Raw genomic sequence first — 23,073 nt, 5'->3', positions numbered from 1 at the left:
TATTGCTACTTTTACTTAACTATATGATCTGAATACTTGAATGAATTCAGTCCTTAAGATGCACAGCATCTTCAAATAAAATGTTTGGATTGAGCTCAATTAAGAAAGGCATTTTGATTTTTAATTGGACACTTCCATCAAAAAAGCATTTCAGCTACACTGTTGGGCATTATATGTGTTCTGTTGCACATAGAACAAGTAGCAAGCATGTTACAGCTGTTTTGTGGGTCATAAATATTTTATCTTTTTATTCAGATTCAATATTCAGACCTGTTTTGCTCATTTTCTTTCCTCCTTCTCTTTACTCTGTTTCTGCCGGAGTTCATTTTCCTCAGAAAAGCACGGCTCACCGTGATAAGTTAGGTTTGAACACCTGCACTGAGAACATTGAAGGTCTGCATACGTTATATTCTCTGTTTTCATGCATTGCATGAAATGCAACGTAGAGGAGGCTGCCACCTAGCGGTCAATGTCTCTCACAAATGTGTTTTAAAAGGTAATTTATACAAATAAATTTGAGATGATTTATTGGCATTTGTTTTACCAAAGCAGATAAAGCAGTACACCAACCCCAAAGAAAAACAATTGTGATTATAATACACACTAAAATAATAATAATATAATAGCTACATCTTGTGTAGCCCTATTCTATTTTGATGTGTTATACATCCAGTCTTATCTATTAATTTACAGGTACTTGTACAGTTTACATAATTTAATACATATATGCATCTCATATTTGCCCTTCAGTAATAAAAGAAAGGAAGCAAACTATTTAGGTTCCGAAAATCAGGACCAAAGTATAATGTAGAGAACGATGTGAGCCTAGATATAGATATATATTGCTCTATATCTATGGATGTGAGCCTAGCAGTCATCCACAACACCAGATGGCGACAGTGAGCGTCCGAATGTTTTGGCGCAAAGCGGAAGTCGTCACAACTGTCCGCCTTAAAGAAGTTTAATGTTGCTGCAGGAGAGTAGACCAGCTGCTGAAAAAGTAACGTTATTGATTAAACGTGTTGTTAGTGATTCATTTTGACGTATCTAATAATAATAACAATAATAACTCAACGAATTAGCATCGTACTTAGCGGCTTCAAAGTGGATAACCCCGAAGAAGTCACACAGGAATGTTGTGCTAACCTGTTAGCTAATGTTAGCAAGTGTAGCTAAACCGTTAACTTAGATTGTAACGTTAACGCTACGGTCACGAATTAACGTTAAATTCACGTTAGGTTATTCTTCTAACTTGCTGACTAGTTTCTGGATTAACGCCCACTTTAAATGGATGAGCACAAGGAGAACATTCACGCCGAGGACGTCAATGTGAAGATGTCGAACACAAGAGAAAAGGCAGAAAAGGTTGGTGTAAACAGCTAGCTATGGTAAACAGCGAGCTAACGTTAGCTTAAATGTTATAACGTTAACGTTACCTTGAAATACTGTTGAACATGTACTTGGTTCACAGATATATTTAATGCATTTACATGTTAAATCTAAAATAGCTACTAAATTGAAGCTATTTCTACTAAACGTGGTAACGTTAAGGGGACCAGCTATAACATCGGTTTATTGTCTTATTGTAGCTAGCTAGGTTGTGACGTTAAGCGTTAAAAGACCATGTAGTAAAGTAGAGGTATAAAGTAACTTAAACAGAAGCAAATAATTGGTAGGCTATATAAACCTAAACCTGCTCCCTAGTATGTAAATATGACGGGCTAATTTTAAGCTAACGATAACGCAACAATTCTTAGTTTCAGGATATTATACACTTGTGAAAACATAGTTATGAATAATGTATTCCTAAATCCTTTAAAAGACAATTATTATTTATTTTGAAGTAGCCACTACTTAATTTTCTCATGACGCAACGGTGGTAGAAGTGGCTGCATTTGTCGTCTATGTTGATTTTGTAGTGGCGGCTCACCATGGCAAAATTTCTGCCACCACGGTATCAGAAATAAGGCTGTACAAAAAATACAGATGAGTGACAGGAAAACCTTTACCACCCTCACTAAAACACCAAAAGAGTGAATATTTTTTGGAATAATGGTGTTTATCCCTCCAGAAGAGACTTTAAGAATCTCTGCCAAGGAGGAGTATTGAATCTGATCTGTAAGCTTACTAAGACACTTTATAATGATTTTTCCCTAAATTTGGTGCCCACCTGTAAACCAAAGTAAAGAGTTATCTGTCGATTTAAGAAAGATATTGAGTGACAATTGTGACCTGACCTGTATGCCTTCACAGATGATCAGAACTGACACATTTTTGGACTTCACTCTTTTTTGTTGTTTATTGCTCTGTATGTTGTGCTTCTGTGATACATACCAACTGATATAATTCCTCTTTAGGCAAAGCCTTGCAGCAGGATATGTCCTGATGAAGAATCTGCTCCTCAGGGGTCCCCGTCTCAGTCTAACAGCGACTTCAGTCATCCGGTGTACAAAGAGATCGCTCTGGCTAATGGACACATCAACCGCATGTCCAAGGAGGAGCTTCGGATCAAGTTAGCAGAGCTGCAGCTTGACACAAGGTAATAGTGTCCCTAATACAGTAAACATACCATAAGATAAGCCTTTATTGATCCTCAGTGGGGGAGATTTAGTTGTAGCAGCAGCACAAGGACAGAATAAGTACAGAGAGATATATATATATATATATATATATATATATATATATATATATATATATATATATATATATATATATATACACACACACACACACACACACACACACACACACACACACACACACACACACACACACAATTTTGAGCCCAAAGTTACGCCCTTGATGTCGCTAGTCCAAATATAATTTTCTGCATTACGACTACAATCTATTGCAGCCAATCTAGACACCAGTCCTAAAATGCCGATGAGTAAATTGGGGAATTGTTTCAGACAATGTTTCTGGACTCTGACATCTGACTTTTTTTTATGTTTTTATTAAATTTAATTCATAATGGTCTTTAAAAGGTCTTAAAAAGTCTTAAATTTGACTTGTTGAAACCTGTAGAAACCCTGAATATGAATGGAAGTAAAAATGAAAACTATACAAGAGCAATTAAAGATCAAATTATTACAGAAATGACAGTGATTTGATTTGTAGTAGCTAGCTAAGTCAGCATAGTATAGTGTATGTAAACAGCGTGCACCTGTCTAATATATAATATGATTATTAATAATGATACTTGGTGTTTGTCTGTATTTATATAGTATATAATGTAATGCAACAGTATAAAAGGATCCACATAAGCATTTGTTTAACATTTGAAGAAAACTCACACCTGATTGCTTTTAAAATACACAGAATACTTTTATTATTATACATATAAACAAATTGGACTGCACATAAAAATTAAATTTATATGCAGAAATCTCAAGCTAAATTCATCAACCTTCCGTATTAAAAGCTACTAAACTCCACAACATAGAGAGCTACTGTTTCCTAAACTTCTTTTCTCTTTGTGTGTAAAGAGGTGTAAAGGATGTGATGAAGAAGAGGTTGAAGAGCCACTATAAGAAGCAGAAGCTTCTGCAGTCTGCGTCTGAGGGAGGACCCACTGACACCTACTACGACTACATCTGCGTGGTGGACTTTGAAGCAACATGTGAAGAGGATAATCCCTCAGACTTCCATCATGAAATCATTGAGTTCCCCATGGTTCTTATCAACACGCACACCTTAGAAATTGTAAGTTAAGTTTGAGATGTTCAGTTTTTAAACTGCAGAGCGACTTTTGTTTTTATGAATGTTTATTTGTTTTTGTTTTTTCATTTATATTGCAGGTGGACTCCTTTCAGGCATATGTGAAACCAGAGTTGAACCCACAGCTTTCAGACTTTTGTGTGAAGTTAACAGGAATAACCCAGGTTGGTTGAGCTCAGTTTATAGCAAAGTGTCCTAGTAATCAGGAGTTATTGTGTACCCTTGTAAAGCCCTTCTAGGGACAGGCATTGGAAACTAGCAATAGCTATAAATGCTGTGATGCTGTACATTGGAGATTTGTAGCATCTGTCCCTATTCAATTAAACATGAAATGAAATGTACTGTACATGAATGAAATGTTTTGTTGAGCAGAAAATGGTGGATGAAGCAGAGCTGTTTCCAGCCGTACTCCAGCGGGTCGTCGCTTGGCTTCAGGAGAGGGAGCTCGGGACAACATACAAATACGCCATCCTAACTGACGGGTATGTTTGAATTCACTAATGGTGCCAAATTATACCTGTATTTGTGCTACTTCTCGTCAGTTTAGTGAAATCTTACACTACTTTGGTGTCTACATCTTCTTAAGGGCCTGGGATATGAGCAAGTTCCTCAACATCCAGTGTCGGCTTAGCCGGATCAGATATCCTCAGTTTGCAAAGAAGTGGATCAACATCAGGAAATCATACGGGAACTTCTACAAGGTTTGTGTTTTTAATTGTATTAAGATAGGAGACTGAATGTGAATGTCTTTTCTAGACTTTTTCTTTATTCCACAATGCCCCCTCAAGGAGGTACTGTATATGGACATAGTTAGTAGGGGTGCACGATTCAGAAAATGTCACAATTTGATTCAATATCGATTTTTAGGCTCAAGATTTGATTCAAAATCAATTTTCGATTCAAAATGATTCTCAATTAAAAAAATATATAAGTATGTAAATTTTGTTACTTTTCGCATGTGATTGCAGTAGACATAATTTAAAAGAAAAGAAACGCAACAAATTAAATGTAGTTTGATATTACTTTATATGTCTTCATACAAAAATAAAAACTTTTGCAACTAAAAACTGCAAAGTGCCAAGCTTTGGCCAGCTTTCAAATACATTTAATTCAAGTGTAAAATAAAACTGTTAAATAAAAAGAGCTTTTTGTTCAGAGTTGGGTGGGAGTTTACAGCGTTGAAAGAGTGCGTTGGTTGACTGGCATGTTAGGTACTTTAGGTTGTTGTTCATCCACATCTTTAATGTTAATCTCCGGGTGATGGCGTACCATGGGAGTTTTCAAGTTTGTGGTGTTTCCAAAGTACTTAACTTTTGCTTTGCAAAGCCTGCATATAGCATGATTCCTATCAAGTTCCGTCTTCCCCTCGAGGTTATAAAAACCGAAATGTGCCCAAACTCTCGCCTTCAATGAGGATGGAGCTGGTTGAATAATTCTTTCTGTGAGGTTTGCCTTTGTTTGCACCTAGTGCCCAGGCGTCAAAGGGAATTCGATGCAGCGCCATCTATGGGAATGGCGAGCTAAACTCATTTCAGAACAATAGTATACACGCCATTACAAAACAAGAAAAAAAAGATGATTTTTTAAATTCTATGAATCGATTTTGAATTGGTAGAGCTTGAATCGCGAATGTGAATCGTTTTTTTTTTTTTTTTTTTTTTTGCACGCCCCTAATAGTTACTCGTAAAATAAAAGACATCAACACTTGAAAATTTGCCGAAGAAGAATATGTTTCGTAATTAAATAAACAAATATGCAAACAAACACATTCTGGTGAGTGTTTAGTAGTTACCTCAAAGAAGAAAGAATTAAATTAACAAACTTAGTGAGAATAATTTTTCTAATTTAACAGTGTTTGGATGAATCATTAGCATTGCTTAATGTTATTATTAGAACAGAGACAAATTAATATGTAATGATACGTTTCTCTTCTTTGAAATTGTCAGATTATAACTTCCACATCTAAATTCATACAGATTAGTTTTATACAGACCTAAACAAAAATAAAACTAGTCTTTGGCAACCTATAGTTATTACACAGAGCGTTATTATGAATGTAATCATGCCAATCCTGATGACCCATATCATCCATATCCCAGAGCTCTACTTTAAATGTGATATATTCTTTTTTTATTATCTTCCTGCAGAAACTGTATGACACCGGTAAACATCTGTCATTATGGAAGGTTTAACACATTCTTCATGAATGTGGGTTATTAAAGCTCAGGTGTGGAGATATCAATATATTAGATTCAACTATCATTGACAATACAGTTGAATCTAATCTATTGATATCTCCAAAAGATTACTTTAAACATGATAACCCACATTCATGAAGAATGTATTTACAGTTGTCGTACAGTTTTTGTAGCAAGTTAAAAAGCTAGTGCATATCATCTTTTCTTGGGCACCAGTGCTTTAAATGAACCCAAAAATTAATCAGAGTTTTACAAATATGATGCAATCTGCTGTGTTTCTGTTTTCACCTACATACCTCACTTCAGTGACTAGTTTTGTGACTAAATGTGCTTAATGGCAAAAAGTTAAATGCAGGTGTACTATTTCAGGATTTCTTTGTTAATTTAAGCCCCATCAGAAAGCACACCAACCAGCTGTTTTCCTCCCCCAGGTCCCCCGCACACAGACGAAGCTGAGCACCATGTTGGAGAAGTTGGGTCTGAAGTACGAAGGTCGTCCTCACTCTGGGCTCGACGATTCACGCAACATCGCCAGGATAGCTCTGCGCATGCTGCAGGACGGGTGTCAGCTGCGCGTCAACGAACGCATCCACGCCGGCCAGCTGCTCTCCGTTCCCAGCTCAGCTCCTGTGGAAGGAGCCCCTGCACCACACAACCCCCGCAGCAGGGACTAGACCCGGCAACTCTTTACCCCTGAGTTGCAGAAAAGGAAAAAGATCCAGAGCACTTTTATGGTCTTCATGTCAAGTTGTAACTTTTTTGTTTTGGAGCATAAAAGCTATAGGTGGTAAAGAGTATAAATGGGGTCAACATTTTCATATGTGAGGGTTCCTCTCAGACCACAACTCCATTTATTTTTACACCAGATGTCTAAACACGGAGATCATTCCAGTGTGCTGTGGGAGGATTTCCCCCTTTCAGTGTTATCACCCTTCCTTATCAAGCTGCTAATATTCAACAAACAACATGGTGAAAATGCAAATTTCAGTTATCCCATGATGGTGGGAATATTTGTTTTCATTTCAGGTTTTGCTTCCAAGAATACAACTCTATTCCCTATGTCAGTTTTATCCTTTAAAACCCCACACCTGTCACCATTGGGCAAAAATATCACACAAATCCATACAAATGTTGCTGCTGCTAGTGCTGTGCTGTTCGAAGTGCTACATAATAACAGAGCCATAACATCTAACTGGTATATAATGAGAATGTTGTCTTTCATTATACAACAGCTGAATACATTTAAGTCTTATCTGTTGTAACTACTGTAAAAGTTCAGCCTTTGTTGTAGGAGTCATCTTTTGTAATATTGAATTATTTTTTATTTCATGGAGGATGCTCTATTTTAACAGGAACAAATATTCTTATGAATGCCAAATAATGCAAATAAATATGTTCTTGTAGATAAGTTGTCATCTTTGTCTTAACATGTATAATGTTGCTGCTCTTTTAATGTCTTAAGTTTCAAAACCCCTTTAAAAATATTTAACCTGCTGCATTTGTTTTACATTCAAAAGCTGTGTAATATAACTAAGCACATTTACTCAAGTACTGTACTGAAGTACAAACTGAAGGTTTTTTTTCATGCTACTTTTTATTCATTACAATTCAGAGGGAATTATCTGATGACTGATAACTAGTTACTTTACAAATTAAGACTTAAAATAATCAAATTATAGTAAAAATTGTACTATTACCTTACCTATTCAAACAGAACAACTAACCTCTGATACAATAACAATTAATACACGTTTGTGAAACAAAACATTCAGGGAAAGTCATAGTATAGTATGTTTAAAAATTGATACAAAATAATAGTATAGTATGTTAAAAAAGTGATTAAAAAAAGTCATAGTATAGTATGTCGAAACAGTGAAAAAAAGTCAGTATAGTATGTTGAAAAAAGTGATAAAAATTCATGGTATAATATGTCGAAAAAAGTGATTAAAAAAAAGTCATAGTATAGCATGTCAAAAAAAGTGATAAAAAATAATAGAATAGTATGTCGAAACTGATAAAAAAGTCAGAGTATGTCGAAAAAAGTGATGGAAAAAGTCATATCGAAAAAAAAAAAAAAAAAGTCTGGAAGAACATGTAAATGCCAAACAAAAAGGCCCAGCCCGGACTGAAAAGTGATAAAAGTCATAATATAGTATGTCGAAAATAGTCATAGTATATATAGTATGTCGAAAAAAGTGATAAAAAAGACATAGTATAGCATGTCAAAAAAAAGTGATAAAAAGTTATAGTATAGTATGTAAAAAAAAAGTCATAGCATAGTAAGTCGAAAGAAAGTCTGGAAGAACATGCAAACTCCACACCAAAATGCCCAGCCCGGACAAAAAAAAAAGATAAAAGTCATAAAATAGTATGTTGAAAATAGTCATAGTATATATAGTATGTCGAAAAAAGTTATTAAAAAGTCATAATATAGCATGTCGAAAAAAGTAATGAAAAGTAATAGTATAGTATATCGAAAAAAGACAGTATAGTATGTCGAAAAAAGTGATAAAAAAAATAATATTATAGCATGTCAAAAAAAGTGAGAAAAATGTAATTGTTTAGAATGTCTAAAAAAATCTGAAAGAACATGCAAACTCCACACAAAAAGGCTCAGCCCGGACTGAAAAGTACTAAAAGTCACAGTAGAGTATGCCGAAAATAGTGATAAAGTCATAGTATAGTATGTTGAAAAATGTAATTGCTAGTCCCGTCATTTCATTGCCCAGTAATTCAGAGCCCATTTTCCAGTTCTTGATGTGATAAAATCTCCAGCATGTGATCAAGATACCACCCTCTCCTGTCTGACCATTGTCCAATGGAGCTGGTGAAACAGAAACATTGACCCTGACGTGATTTGAACATGCAACCTTCTGATCTGGAGTCAGATGCGCTACCATTGCGCCACAGAGTCTGAAATCCTGTTTACCAAACTGGTGACAAGTCCAATACTGGGGGGAGACGTTGATTAAAAACATTGTAGTAGTCAGTTTAAAGGTGAGTTATAAAGGCTATTTTCAGGTGCATACTTGTGTTTCTTCTAGGACATGTTTATATACTTTGATATTCAAAAGACACTTTATTTTTCATATACGGCCCATGGGTGCAGCACCTGTACTGTAGAGCTGTCTCTTCAAAATCCTTCCTAAAAAGCCCAGTCTGCTCTCATTGGTCAGTGTTTCCAGGACTGCATCATTGGCATCTGAAGCTTTTAAACCAAAAACTAAACAACCAGAAGTTCAAGCAGGAATGTGATCTGAAATTGGGGAGAAATGAACATTATGTGTGTCTACCACCAGTCTAGACGTTGTACTGCACTCTACTGTTTAATATGTGGCTACATGCTCCCTTCTGCCTTCCTGCACTAAATCCAGAAGGGTCACCAAAGAAGCTTTATAAAGCCCTGAAGGTAAGTTATGGTTAACATGTCTCCAACAAATCCACCAGTTAACCATAATGTTAAAGATTCAGTAGCCTACTATATAAATATGGCAGGGAAGATAAATTAGGTATTTTCTCCATATCTCTTAGGAAGTTGTGCCAGATTTTGCTCTATTTTCTGCCATGTGTGACAGCAGTGAGACAGACACAGCTTCGGAGTCAGGCAGTCAGATTTTCACCATCAGTCAGGGAGAGCAGGATGCGCATGGAGAGGAACCAAATGTGTTCAGCAGGTTAGCTCAGCCCCGCAGTGAGCATGGTAGCACTCTAAACTGTCTAAAGTGCACAGCATTTTATGACACATTCATTACTCTGAGGCCTGATCAAGTGGTGGAACTAGAGAGAAACACCAGAAAGCAAAGTAGAGAACCACTATGGCATGATGCGTGCGAGCTGCGCATAACAGCAAGCACAGCCAGCAAAGTGCCTCAGCGTAACACAACTGACCCAGATAAGTTTCTTGCTGAACACCTGTATCCAAGGTTCCAGGGGAGTCGGGCCACAAGGTATGGGAAGGGAAATGAGGGGCTTGCAAAGGAGCATATTATATTTAAGAGAGGGGCTGCAGAGTGATTGACAAAGGGTTGGTGGAGTGTGCAGGAGACCCATGGCTGGCAGCTAGCCCTGATGGTATCATTGATAATAAGCTACTAGAAATAAAATGCCCCATCACCCTCAGTGCATGCACATCCATTAATGATGCATTCACTGCTAAAAACCAAGACATCAGAGTGGAAGACGGGCAGTACATTATGAACCCAAAAGGCCCCAAAGGCTACTATAGTCAGGTACACTTAGGGATGCACTGTCTTGGGCTACAAACTTTTTTCTTGTTATTTGGACCCACTACAACACCTGGAGCTTGATGTGCCTTATGACAATGACTTTGCCATCACATACATAAAGATGTGGATGAATTTGTAGAAGGAAGACTGCAGTTGAGCAATGACTACATGGAAATGTTCTCAAAAGCAGCTCATTAGTGCAGAATCAGAATCAAAAAAATTGAAGCCTCGATCAGCCATTACGTGGTCTCCTTGTTCAAGAAGGTCAATCAACCCAGAATTCTTTGTTATAACCTTGTCACTAGCACGACCCCGAATTGGATAACAATACTGTGAATGGTCAGCATTATATTCAGGGTCTATGTGTCTGTCCATGCTTACTTGTCTATGTTTCTATGTCTATGCTTTCTGTGTTTGTGTCTATGTGTCTATGTCTATGATTACTTGTCTATGTTTCTATGTCTAGGCTTACTGTGTCTGTGTCTATGTGTCTATGTCAAACAAGAGTGAAGAAAGAAATAATGGCAACAAAGATTAGTTGGCTAAAAGTAATCTGAATTTATTAAAACAAACTCAGGATTTATTTTAATGGGCTACAGTATAGGCTAAATATAAATTAATAATGACAGTATTAATAATAAATCCAATAGCGTTATAGTTATTTATTGTTTTCATAAAATACTAGGCCAACAATGTTCATCATAAAGTCAATTGTAACAATAACAATAGCCCACACAAGTCTAAATTAGTTTATAGTGTCTCTAATAACCAGATCTCAATAAATACAGTTTGAGGATTGTTGCCTCAAGAAGCGTTTTACTCAACTTCAAAGTTTACATCTCAATGCAGTTTGGCCAAAAGATGTCAATTCAGTAACACTAACTCTGATTAAAACCTACATTTGTGACTAGATTTTAATTTGATTCTAAAGAAATCTGGTCTTTGTGTAACATAGTCTCATTGCAGTCATGGGGGAAACAATCTGGGGTTGTTCTTAATAACAGTAAGTCGACACATCAGGACGACAATCAATATAGACAACAATATAGACATAGACAATAAGCATAGACATAGACAAGCACAGACCTAGACACATACACACACAGACGATGAGCAATGATTCGCCAAACTCCTTTTTTGCAGTCTAACAAATTTCTTCTGATTTTATTTTGTAGTAACAAGTAACCAAGATGCTTTGGGGAAATGTATCGGAGTTAAAGTATACATTTTATTTAGGAAATGTAGCGGAGTGAAAGGGAACGTTTCCAGAAATATAAATAACCAAGTAAAGTACAGATACGTGAAAATTCTACTTAAGTACAGTAAGAAAGTATTTTTACTTTGTTACATAACAACTTTGGAAAAGATGTAACACCAGATAATCTGTTAATCATGCTGAAAAGTAATTAGCTTCAAACTTTTCTTACTGGATTATTTTTTTGGGCTTTTCCACCTCTAATTTTGACAGGACAGCTAGGTGAGAGAGAGGGAAGACATGCAATAAATCATCACAGGTCACATTTGAACCCTGGACCCCTTCGTCAAGGCATAAACCTCTCAGTGTACGTGCGCCTGCTCTAACCACTGAGCCAACCCAGCCACTTCTTACTGGGTAGTAACTGTCCTCTGCCTCTGTGAGGCAGTTATCAACTCACTAATTTGATTACAAAATTAGTGGAGCTTGGTGGGTTACCTCCAAAATATTGATTAATGCAGATGTAACAGATCAAAATCGGGGAAATATGTATAGGAAAAACACATTTTCTAGGCACTCAACCATACACCAAAAACATAATAAAAGACCAACAGGAAAGATTTAAGAACTTTGTTTTCAAATCAAAATTTTATATTTTTTCATCTCACAGAGCCATTTACAAATGCTTTTTGGTCCACATAATGTTTTTATATCTTTGGGCTTATTAGGTATGTATAAAATATTTCTATCAAATATGTTCAGTCATATATATAAATACACAGATTGTATTATCTTATACAGATAAATTGTTCTATATTCTCTACACATTCTTGGTTTCGAGCACTGAGGTCACATTGGCTTTTAGTGGTTTCCTTTGGGACTCGTTACTTCAATACTTTAATGGTCTTTGGCAGCTTCACAACTTGTTTCCATTGTTAAAATCCTTTTTGGCACAGCTGTTCAAAATACTTGAATGTTAAGTTGTTGGCACTGACAGTGTCAAACATATTACAGTGTTTGGTCCTAAAAGATATAAAGTACTCTGGGAATCATCTGGGAGCAGTATTTTGAAATGCTTTAAAACCATTTGGCACCGTTAAAATCCAGCCAGTACACTGGAGGACAGTAAAGAGTTTGAGGTGTTGGAGCGTCCAGGTAGATCACAGACAGGTGCTGTACAGCGTCACTTTGTGGCTGATTTCCTCCAGGAGCCTACGGGCGGTTCGCTCTAACTCGGCCAGCTCTGCAGCTTTTGCCTCCAGGATGAACTGGTTGGCCTCGTAGGAACTCTCCAACTCTGAAAACACAGGAAGTGACATCACTGTGTGTTTAGACTTTTGTCATATTAAGATTGGATGAAAAAAATTCATGGCGTAGTATGTCATAAAATGTTCATTAAAAAGTCATAGCATAGTATGTCGTCAAAATGTGATGAAAAAAAAAGTCTTAGGCATAATATGTCATCACAATGTAAAAAAAAAGTCATAGTATGTCATAAGAATAAAAAAAAAAAAAAAAAAAGTCATAGTATAGTATGTCATCAAAATAATTTTGTGCGGCCCCTGAACGGGACATGAAATGCATGTGTTATATTTTATAATTGTCCTAAATGAAATATACTGTAAACGGTAAAATCATGTAAAAATCCGTCAAACATTTGGCGGCTACCTCCGAGTTCCTTCAGCTTGATGCTGCTCTGGGCGAGCAGCTCTTTGGCCTCCTGCTGCAATATGTCCGCTCTTCTCCTCGCCTGCAGCACCGATTCCCCTTTATCCTCCACCAGGTCCTCCACCTCAACCATTTTATCTTTCACCTCCGTGTCAAACTCCTTCACACATGCGCAGAAACAAATATCCACGTTACTTGGATGACAGCAGCAGATGAAAATGCACCTTTATTCACATTGTTAGAGTGATGGAAAGTAGGCATTACCCACATTCCAAATGTAAGCTATTTCAGAAGCTAAGCATGAGTTGACAGTGCGTGTGTGTGTGTGTGTGTGTGTGTGTGTGTGTGTGTGTGTGTGTGTGAGAGAGAGACCTGCTGGGCCTCCTCGGCGTTCAGTCTGGCCTGGTCGGTGGTCCAGTCGGCCATCTTTGCCAGGCGGTCCACCTCCAGGTTGTTCTGTCTCAGCAGGCCGACCTCCCTTTCCAGCTGAACCAGACGGCCCGTGGTGTTACCGAGCTTCAGCTCCGACATCGCCGTCTCCGACTCCACCTGACACACACACACACACACACACACACACACACACACACACACACACACACACACACACACACACACACACACACACACACACACACACACACACACTAAAGTATAAGACATTGCTTCTGTATCATTGTAATATGTGCACAACTGTGGCCAGATGTAGATCATACATGAAGATGTTACATAGAAAGGCATTGTGAGTTTCTTTTTATGCCGGCAAACCAATAGCATCAAAGGCATTACATTTTATTGAAAGTGTTCATTTTTCCGATAATTTTGGTTTCTATTAGTTATTTGGAGCGGCTATATGGGCGGAGCCTTGATACCGCGCTCCACCGCCCGATCGCTACTGCGGAGACCCTGGCTTCAAAATGACAAGATAGCAGTGCCCGTATCCGGGATATTTTGCATTCACTTTTTGTAAATTGGGATTTATATACAGTGTATGTGAGCTTCTGTTTAACAGGGAGACAGGGAACTTGGTTTCTGTGTTGTATAATAATTTCAGACATTTTACAGACAAACAAATGAAAAAAAAAAATGTGGTTAAAAGAATAATGAACACTCAGTCCTTACAGTTGAATCAGTCATCACTGACATTAATCACATTAGGGAATAAAACAGCTCTAATATTGATTAAAACACCAACATGTACAAGCTGTTGCAACAGTAACCTTGCAGGTCAGAGGTAAAACTCACCGAGATCAGCAGGTCCAGAGTGCCATTTGTGTTGTTCTGGGCCAGTTGGATGGCGTCCATGGCCATACTCTGAGCACGCTCAGTCTCAACCAGGACTGCTCTCACTACATCTGCTGTCTCCTTCATGTTAGACGCCTCTTCACTGATGGAAAGATAGTGTGTATATATATATATATATATATATACACAGTACAGGCCAAAAGTTTGGACACACCTTCTCATTCAACGTGTTTCTTTATTTTCATGACTATTTACATTGTAGATTCTCACTGAAGGCAACAAAACTATGAATGAACACATATGGAATTATGTACTTAACAAAAAAGTGTGAAATAACTGAAAACATGTCTTATATTTTAGATTCTTCAAAGTAGCCACCCTTTGCTTTTTTTTTTTGATAACTCAGCAAACCCTTGGTGTTCTCTCAATGAGCTTTATGAGGTAGTCACCTGAAATGGTTTTACCTTCACAGGTGTGCTTTGTCAGGGTTAATTAGTGGAAGTTTTTCCCTTATTAATAAAAAAAGCAAAGGGTGGCTACTTTTTTTAAACTTTTTTGTTAAGTACATAATTCCATATGTGTTCTTTCATAGTTTTGATGTCTTCAGTGAGAATCTACAATGTAAATAGACATGAAAATTAAAGGAAACGCATTTGAATGAGAAGGTGTGTCCAAACTTTTGGCCTGTACTGTATGTGTATGTATGTATGTATGTATGTATGTATGTATGTATATATATATATATATTTTAACAGTGAATACACTGGGCATGTTTTATTTATAGTAACATAACTTTATTTATATATCACGTAGAGTTAAAAGTTAAAAAGTTTTTAAAGGAATCTTTAAGTTTAAATTATCATTATTTTCAGTGATTTACAGGCGTACATAGACTGTATTATAATTGTATTTATACATTCTCCTGCTGTATTCATGCGTATAAAAAAGGTAAAACAATATTATTTTTTCAACTGTTCTATAATAATATTTTGAGTGATTACCACAAAATACTTGGACACTTTTATGGGTGCCTTTTTAGTTTTTGGGGATTTTGGCAGCTTTATGAAAATTAGACTTACAGCTGAGTTTGTGCTGAAATAAACGTAACCATGCATGTGGGGCAAAGCCAGTTTAAAAGAGTGCTAAACAAATGCACAGAACAGTCAGCAAAAATGAACTAAAATGAACCCAGACTCATCCGTTGTTAAATGTGGAACTCCATGCTCTATTAACAGGAGTGTTCTGTGGATTATTGTGAACAGCTGGGACACTTGTTAAGTTCCTTTTGAAATTAAAAGGCTACTTTGGTTCTGAATATTAACAATGTATTTTAGTTTTGAAAACATCCAAGACGATCCAAACGTAAGCGTGCGTGTTACCTGGCAGCCTTGGCCCGTTTCAGCAGCGTCTCTGCCGCCCGGATGTCGTCAGCGCTCTGACTGAGGATGGTCTCCACGCTGGTCAGAGTGCCCACCTTCTCCCTGATCTCCTTCGTCAGCTCCTTCAGCTTCTCTGTCGAGGTCGGCATCTCCAGAGCCAACACCTCGTTGGCCACCGCCTCGATCACTGAAACATCTGCCTTCTCATCTGGATAATCAGAAACAAAACATAGTGGATGCTTTTTTTTTCCCCCTTTGAGTTTGTTTCTTTGAGTTTGTTGAGTTCTCTAACTAACAATCAATACTTCAGCGTCAATCAGAGCTTCAGTCCTTTTATTTTAGAAAAAATATAGACATTCATTTTTCTGTACACAATATTTTACAATTTGCATTTTTTCCCCCCACATGATACAAGCCTTCCGTGACCGCGCACAGCCCCCACCCCGATTGTCTTAATTAGCTTTGTAGCAACTATTTTGGAAATGGCTTGAATGTAGGGCTGGACGATATGAAATATTTCTGATATCACGATATTCTTGACCAAATACCTCGACATCGATATTGTGGCGATATTCTAGGGTTGAAAATTGGTGCTCTAACAAAATATCTTCACACCTTGATTTTAGATAAATAATCATCAGTAATGTGGACATAATGTCTAAGTGGTGAAAAGGCAAATAATAGAACAGGCTGGTAAGTTCAGAAAAGTACATAATTTACTGTAATGCAGCTTTTGAAACCAGTAAAAGACACTTTTGTCATATCACGATATTATGATATCCAAAATTGAAGACAATATTTAGTCTCATATCACAATATCGATATAATATCGATATATTGCCCACCCCTACTTGAATGTAACGAACGTTCATTAATATCAAAAAGTTATGAGCTAAAGCATTACAATAAAGGTATTTGCAGTCCAGTCATAGTTAAAGGTTTGCCTCCAGCCACTTCTATCCAGTTCCAATAATATTCAAAGATATCTTCATTAATAAATCACTCAAATAAAAAAAGCATGCCTGTATGACATTTTCTGAGCCATAACTCTTACTTTTCTTTCAAGCTGCCATAAATGAAGTTACTTTGCTATGTACTCACTGGTGAGCAGGTCTCGTATCTCTTTGATGAGGTTGCGGAGCTGCTCGTTGCTCTGCTCCACTCTCTCTTTGCTCCGGTTGGATTTGATCAGCACCTCCAAAGCGTTCGCCTTGGCTTCGTTTGCGCGGTTGGTGGCTTCCCACACCTGACCACAAACGAAAATCGGTGACCTGCTCACAGCCATCTTAAGTTATTCTACACAAGTTTAGTTTTAACCACGTTCACTCACCATCCTGGAGAGCTTGTCCACCTCCTGCATCGCTTTGAGGATCTCCTGGTCCAGGTCTTTGGCTGATTTGAGAGCAGTTTGGGAGGTCGTGACGAGGCCTCCGCATCCTTCTCCGCCACACTGAGGCGCTCCGTCCTCGCCGACACAACCCAAACCACCGCAGGGGGAGCCAGGGCAGCCGTCCCCTTCAGCTGCACCCCCACATGTCTGCAGAGAGATAAAAACAGACAAAATTCAGTGTTAAAGAGCCCCTGTCATGCTGTTTTGGATTCTTGTTTCAATTTGGTTGACCAAACACAATGGAGTTGGCCAGCTGACCAATCAGAGCAGACTGGGCTTTTCAGGAAGGCGGGCCAAGAGCTCAGACAGAGTGGAGGCACTGCAGCAATGGCCAGTATGAGAAACATGTTTTTTGAACATCAAACCATGTAAGCCCATTCTAGGAGACCTCAAGAGTACAAATGTGATGCTAAAAAGGAGTATGATACGGGCTCTTTAAGATGAAACTTTACTCGGGCCTTTTTTTAATAGAGACAATACAGAAAGTTTTTCTCACCTTCTTGCTAAGTGGTGACAGGTCAAATTTATCCAGCTCAGTGGACAGTTTGTCCAGCTTCTGCGAGTTTCTTTGGTGCTTGCGGTCAAACTCCTTCTGAGCGCTGCTCAGTTTGTCCTCCGTGGCTTTCCGTACTGTGGCCGACCTCTCCACTGTGTTTCCAGGATTACTGGTGGAGGTGTTGGCGCGGAGCTCTGCCGTCGTAGACTGCATATGTGCAGCTGCAATGGTGTCCATGGCACCTGAAAACACACACACACACACACACACACACACATCAAAGTTTTTCTATCTGTCTGGAACTGTACATGACAAGAATATTGTGGCATATCGTTTTTTATTCAATTAATGGTGGTTTTCAGCAGAGGTTCAACATGACTCAGCTCTTTTTTAAGATGAAAAACGCTACTTGGTGTTTATAAAAGCCACTTCAGGGCCAAGTCAGGAATCCTGTGATGACTATGCTGCCTAGATATGATTCTGATTAAGTTAAACTAAAACTTGTCTTGTCTTAATACCCCTGCTAAGGCGGCACAATTGGTTATTTGTCATTTTTTTCTGTCTTTTTTCCCCCGAGTTGTTGTTTAACTGCATCTGGACCAGGATCTGCATCAAAATAGCAATTTGCATCAAAATAGCAATTTTTTTTGGAAACAGATCCCTTTTTTTCAGGTAAGTGCAGTTATTATGAGAAAATAGCAGACATTTCCATGTCTTGCAGTGTGAAGAAATCATTTAATACTAATTTCTGGAATCAGCTGTCCTTGGGTCCATGCCCTAACTTTCTACCACATTTAATTGAAATCATTCAGCATTTTCTTCGCATAACAAGCTAACTACCAAACATGCAACCCAGCTTTTCTAAGCAAAACACACTGCAGTTTTAACAGACAGCTCCAGGGTGAGAATAAGTGTAACAGATACCTCTACCTCTTCAAACTGTCCTACTCAGTGTAATGCTTTGTATTTCTGTTTGGTCTGTTTTATTGTTTTTCATCTGTTTTTATCTTTTATTATTTGTACATGTGTCCGTGAGTCTTGAGAAAGACGCCCATAAAATGTATTATAATTATTATTATTAGGATGAATGTGACACAATATACTGATGACACGCTTCTTAGTTTAAGGTTTAAAAAACACACCGTTTCTCTCATTCGGTTCGGTTTCTCACCCTGGATGTTGGCGTTCTTTGCTTTGTGAACCTGCTGTCTCAGGTCCTGGACACTCAGCTCCAGCTGGTTGGCCTCGGCAGTCAGTGCTTCCAAGTTTGCATCGGTAGCGTTGGCGTCACTGTGGAGAACGTTCAATGTCTCCTCTGTCGTGTTCAGCTTTCCGTTTAGGTAGGACATCACACCGCTGAAGAAACAACAAGACTGTGATGAACTCCAACACAAACGTGTCTGCTACATCTTTCTGTAGATCTCTATTTGTTCATGTACGTACGTAATCTGATGCATCAGGTCCTGAATCTTCTCCAGCTTCACTGCAGCGGGGTTGTTCTCTACTATTTCTCGGACAGCTTTGGCGTTTCTCTCCAGGCTGCCGACCAGCTCTTTATACGGCGCTGTCACCCCGCTGGTCTGCAGCTGTGTTACCTGGGCCTCCAGACGTTGGGTTTGATTGGTCAGCTCGCCCACCACGGTGTCCCAGACAGCAAAGCACTGGTGGCAGGGTTCACAGGTGGGGAACTCGCCCACGTAGCCTCTGGCGCACTCGTCACAGCGCCGGCCGGACACGCCCTTCACACAGGTGCACTGACCTGTCGCACGATGGCACTGATTGCTGGAGATTCCCCGAGAGTCGCAGTCACAAGCTGGAAACACACAGCGAGGAAAGTCAGGGGGAAACTACTTCCAGGAATCCAAATAAATCCTGGAATAGGCATACGCCATAAAGAAGAATTAATATGTAAGTTCAAGTACCCCCTCCAGCCCCAGATAGCTTTGAGGAGACCTAAAAATACCGAATACTGAAATGTGAATACTTTTACGTGTTTAAATTCATTAAACTGTTCTATTATACTGTATTAGTAAGTTTCTCTACATAATGGTGAAAAGTTTTCACAATTGAGAGTTTTCTCTACTCTGCCAGTAATAAATTCTGGTGGGAAAATTTGTTAAATTAATTTATGTATTTCTTATTTTTTCTTGGTGTTAAAATTGTCAAATCTAAAACAATATTGTGATCTTCCTTTTAAAAAAAACACATTGCATAACTTCAAATTATGAAATGTGCCCTCAAGTCTTCATATTCCCCAAAAAATCTAACTGTGTTCTCAATGGTCAGCTTCAACTATGCCTAATTAATACAAAACTCAACAAAGAAATAAGGTGAAATAAAGCAGAAATTATGAAACAATACATGTAAAAACATTTATTTCTTTGTTGGCTTTCCATTTCATTTGGCATGGAAGGTCAACAAAATATCCAGACATTAAGATATATATACAGTATAATAACTTGTTTTTGGTCTAAAGCTCACGTTGAGGCCTAAAGAACTAAATTTTATTGACAGTAAAACAGTTATTTAACACTGTGTCAGCATTTTTTAAGTCTCTCCAGGGAAATGAGCCATTTGAAAACAAATTATGTTCAACCTCCAGTTAATAAAGTCAGACATGAACGTGACCTTGAAGGTCAACCCCCCCCCCCCCTCCATCCCCCAGGGAAGAAGAATTGAAAGAAGAAGAGGAGGAGTTTTGGTGCAAGTCAGAAAGAAGGTATGCAGCGTTTGAGAGGTTTCAACCACCAGTGTTGCTGCATTTATTTGCATGATTTATGGAGAAGAAGGTGAGTGTAGGGTTCAAAGTTTTTGTCTAGGGGGGAAATAGTACGCCTGTTTTTAAAAGCACATTAGGGTCAGAACATACATGGTGATTAAGGGCCATTAACGTGCCATACACGAGCCACATACTTATAACAGTCGCCCTGTTTGGTTACATCACGAAGACAAAGACTTAAACCTCAGACATTGAAAAACGGACTTTAGAACAACCTCTCAGCTGTGGCGGCATCTTTAAGAGGCTTTATTGTCAACACTCTCTTGCGTAACTACACATTACTCCCACACATTTCTCAGTACGGTGGCCACAGTGTTCAGATTTCCATAAGTGTATCATCTGTGGAGATGAGCAGCGAGGTCCAGCTGGTTTAACAGCTTAAGAGACCTTTGGGGAATACAGCCGTAATAATTCCTGGGTCCTCTGGGCGTGGGTGCATGACGAAAATGGGATGCTTGGGAGTTGTGGAAAACATCTGGTTCTCATGAGCAGTGAGTGAGAGGTCATTCCCAGATCCCCTCCCTCCCTCTCTCTCTCTTTTTGAGGGTGCGCAAGCTACTGTGAGGCGCACATTTCTGCAGATGGACTCTCCAGCAGTTTGTTCAGCAGACAATAAAATGCTAATTCACTGCTGCTGACATGTAACCAACTCATTCACTTCATTCACCAAAGTAATTTCACAGCCACCGCTGGTATGTTTCCTCATACATAATGAACTACACACAGAAGGACAAAAACACACAAAAAAACATGGAAAAAAACATGGAAAAACAATATAAAGCTCAAGTCCTCCAACATGGTGACTCAGGGAACCATATCCAAAATAACTTTAACTTGCAGGGAGAAAAAAGATCTAATGAGTTATATATAAACTCGAGAATACAGAGCAGGCAGGCAGTATTTGGACAGTGATGTTTTGGCTCTGTACTCCAACACATTGGATTTGAAATGAAAAAGTGACCATGAGATTTAAAGTAAGGCTCTTTAAGAATGTTCACATCCTTATTGGGTGAACAGTGTGGGACGTTTTTGATCCATAGTTCCCCAGTGTGTGGACAGTGATCTTGAACATACGAACAAGGCAACTGAGGAGTTCTTTTATGGCCTAAACGTGGCCAAATGTTCTTGGCTGGCCAAGTCTATTACCTGACCTCATTTAAACTGTTAATGTTTCACATACTGAGGGCCACAGTGAAAGTTCCTGAAAAAAGCAGGAGGTGACTGTGGCTGTAGCCCAGGACTGGCAGAAAATTACTAAAGAAAACAGAGAATTTGTAACCGAATATTTGAACCTCCATTAACTGACTTGGCCACCAGAGGGCAGCAAAAACACGCTGTAAACACAACATTCACAGAAATATTCAGATGAAAAAAATAGAGCAATGGAAGCATGAACAGACTTATGATCCTCCCTGGTCTACTGGGAATGTTTTGTTCATATATTGGTGATGGGTGACTTACCATGACATTTGACCTCTGGATCCCCCCAGAAGAGCTCTCGGCACTCCCGACAAGTCTTGCCACCAAAACCGGGTTTGCACAAGCACTGTCCTGTGACCTACAGGGACACAGAGAACATCAGGTCAACACAATATAATCAGACAGTAAGTGAACGGTGGATTTTGTGTCTAAAATAGTTACTTTTGGATTAATGCAGCATATTTTATGTCTTTTATTTCACATGTGTAGACACAATGGGCTTGTGTAGTTTGATACAACTCACTCCTCTTAGAGAAATGTGTATTCAGTTATTCCACAGTGTATTCTGAGACTTCCTTCCTCTGATGGAGAGCAGCCAGTAAACACAGAAACCCAAATGTTTGTGTGTGTGAGTCTGTGTGCACACACTATCATGTTCTTTACGTGCATGTTTCTGTGCATACACATGCAGATCTGTGCATTTGGGAATTGCTTTTCTCTGTTAGTTCTGCAGCGCTGCTTTGCCCAAACAGCTGGAGTCCATATATCAAAAAAAAAATAACACAAACACAGGCCTCTGTGATTAGATGGGTTGGTCACAGTGACTTACTACCGCACTGCAACTTTGCTCTCAATGAGAATTGTTTGGAAAACGGCCCGAGCCAGTCCCCACAATGTGTAAGGAAAACTCTGCCAACAACAGTTCATTGAGTACAAGTTTTTGTGGTGCAGCGCTGGGATTCAGCTCAGCTATACGTACATCTTAACGTGGGAGAGAAAATTAAAGCAGCTGTTGCAATGTAGGAAACGATGCAGACAGATGTTGGATGTTAGGTGGGATATTGAGTGGTTATGGCTCTTGGTTTTCATCACAGTGTCCGACTCACCTCATCGCAGGAGGATCCAGACGAGTGGACGGGGTGGCAGTTGCAGCGCTGGCAGCCCGTCCCGCTGGCGATGTTCCACGTATCAACGGCACAGCGGTCGCAGTTCTGACCGACCACGTTTGGCTGGCAGGGACACTGACCGCTGTGCTGATTACACTGACACTCATCAGGGGAGGAACAGGCCTGAGGTGATGTGCCCGCCGAGTAACACATACACTCTGCACAGGGGAGGACAGATGTTGATCAGGGTTCAACAAGCTTTGGCTTTTGGACATTTGTACCCACGTCTTTGGGTAAAAATTGCTGATAATAGTTTGCGTGAGTATTCATTATATTTAAAGCAACACTGGAACAACGAGATTGATGTTAGGGCCCAACTGATACTGGATTTGTGGGTCTGTTGAACAGACAGCGTTGTACTTGTATTTATACTGAAATTAAATTAACATCAATTAGAGCTAAACTGGCAAGTCA

The 23,073-nt window shown here is 38.8% G+C and overlaps 2 protein-coding genes and 1 non-coding gene across 4 annotated transcripts in view; 1 reads left to right on the top strand and 2 right to left on the bottom strand.

The window, feature by feature from the left end:
- Positions 1–882: 882 nt before the first annotated feature.
- eri1 (exoribonuclease 1) lies at positions 883–6,882 on the top strand. Of its 2 annotated transcripts, none has more exons than XM_028570651.1 (7): positions 883–1,365; positions 2,358–2,539; positions 3,486–3,702; positions 3,798–3,881; positions 4,090–4,199; positions 4,304–4,418; positions 6,347–6,882. In XM_028570651.1, the coding sequence occupies exons 1-7, from the start codon at positions 1,288–1,290 to the stop codon at positions 6,587–6,589; spliced, it is 1,029 nt and encodes a 342-aa protein (XP_028426452.1). In that variant the 5' UTR covers positions 883–1,287; the 3' UTR covers positions 6,590–6,882. The 2 variants fall into 2 exon arrangements, with proteins under 2 accessions (XP_028426452.1, XP_028426451.1); XM_028570650.1 differs by having other exon boundaries at positions 3,795–3,881.
- Positions 6,883–8,757: 1,875 nt separating this feature from the next.
- Positions 8,758–8,829, bottom strand: trnaw-cca (transfer RNA tryptophan (anticodon CCA)). Its single transcript has one exon. It is a non-coding gene; the product is annotated as a tRNA-Trp (tRNA).
- A 3,136-nt stretch (positions 8,830–11,965) lies between these two features.
- The window catches only part of lamb1b (laminin, beta 1b), a 28,392-nt gene continuing 17,284 nt past the window's right edge, over positions 11,966–23,073 (bottom strand). Inside the window, exons 22-33 of the mRNA XM_028570349.1 lie at positions 22,600–22,817; positions 21,755–21,851; positions 18,958–19,327; positions 18,686–18,870; positions 17,515–17,756; positions 16,959–17,165; positions 16,730–16,874; positions 15,629–15,836; positions 14,250–14,391; positions 13,377–13,553; positions 13,005–13,164; positions 11,966–12,633 (exon numbers count right to left, since the gene is read on the bottom strand). Of these exons, the coding sequence (XP_028426150.1) occupies positions 12,497–12,633; positions 13,005–13,164; positions 13,377–13,553; positions 14,250–14,391; positions 15,629–15,836; positions 16,730–16,874; positions 16,959–17,165; positions 17,515–17,756; positions 18,686–18,870; positions 18,958–19,327; positions 21,755–21,851; positions 22,600–22,817 (2,288 nt within the window). The 3' untranslated portion in view covers positions 11,966–12,496. The remainder of the gene's footprint in view (positions 12,634–13,004; positions 13,165–13,376; positions 13,554–14,249; positions 14,392–15,628; positions 15,837–16,729; positions 16,875–16,958; positions 17,166–17,514; positions 17,757–18,685; positions 18,871–18,957; positions 19,328–21,754; positions 21,852–22,599; positions 22,818–23,073) is intronic.

This window comes from Perca flavescens, chromosome 23, assembly GCF_004354835.1.
Source record: "Perca flavescens isolate YP-PL-M2 chromosome 23, PFLA_1.0, whole genome shotgun sequence".
In the NCBI taxonomy this organism is placed as follows: domain Eukaryota; kingdom Metazoa; phylum Chordata; class Actinopteri; order Perciformes; family Percidae; genus Perca; species Perca flavescens.
Note: the sequence above shows the minus strand (reverse complement) of the source record. Positions and strands in the feature narration are given on the sequence as shown.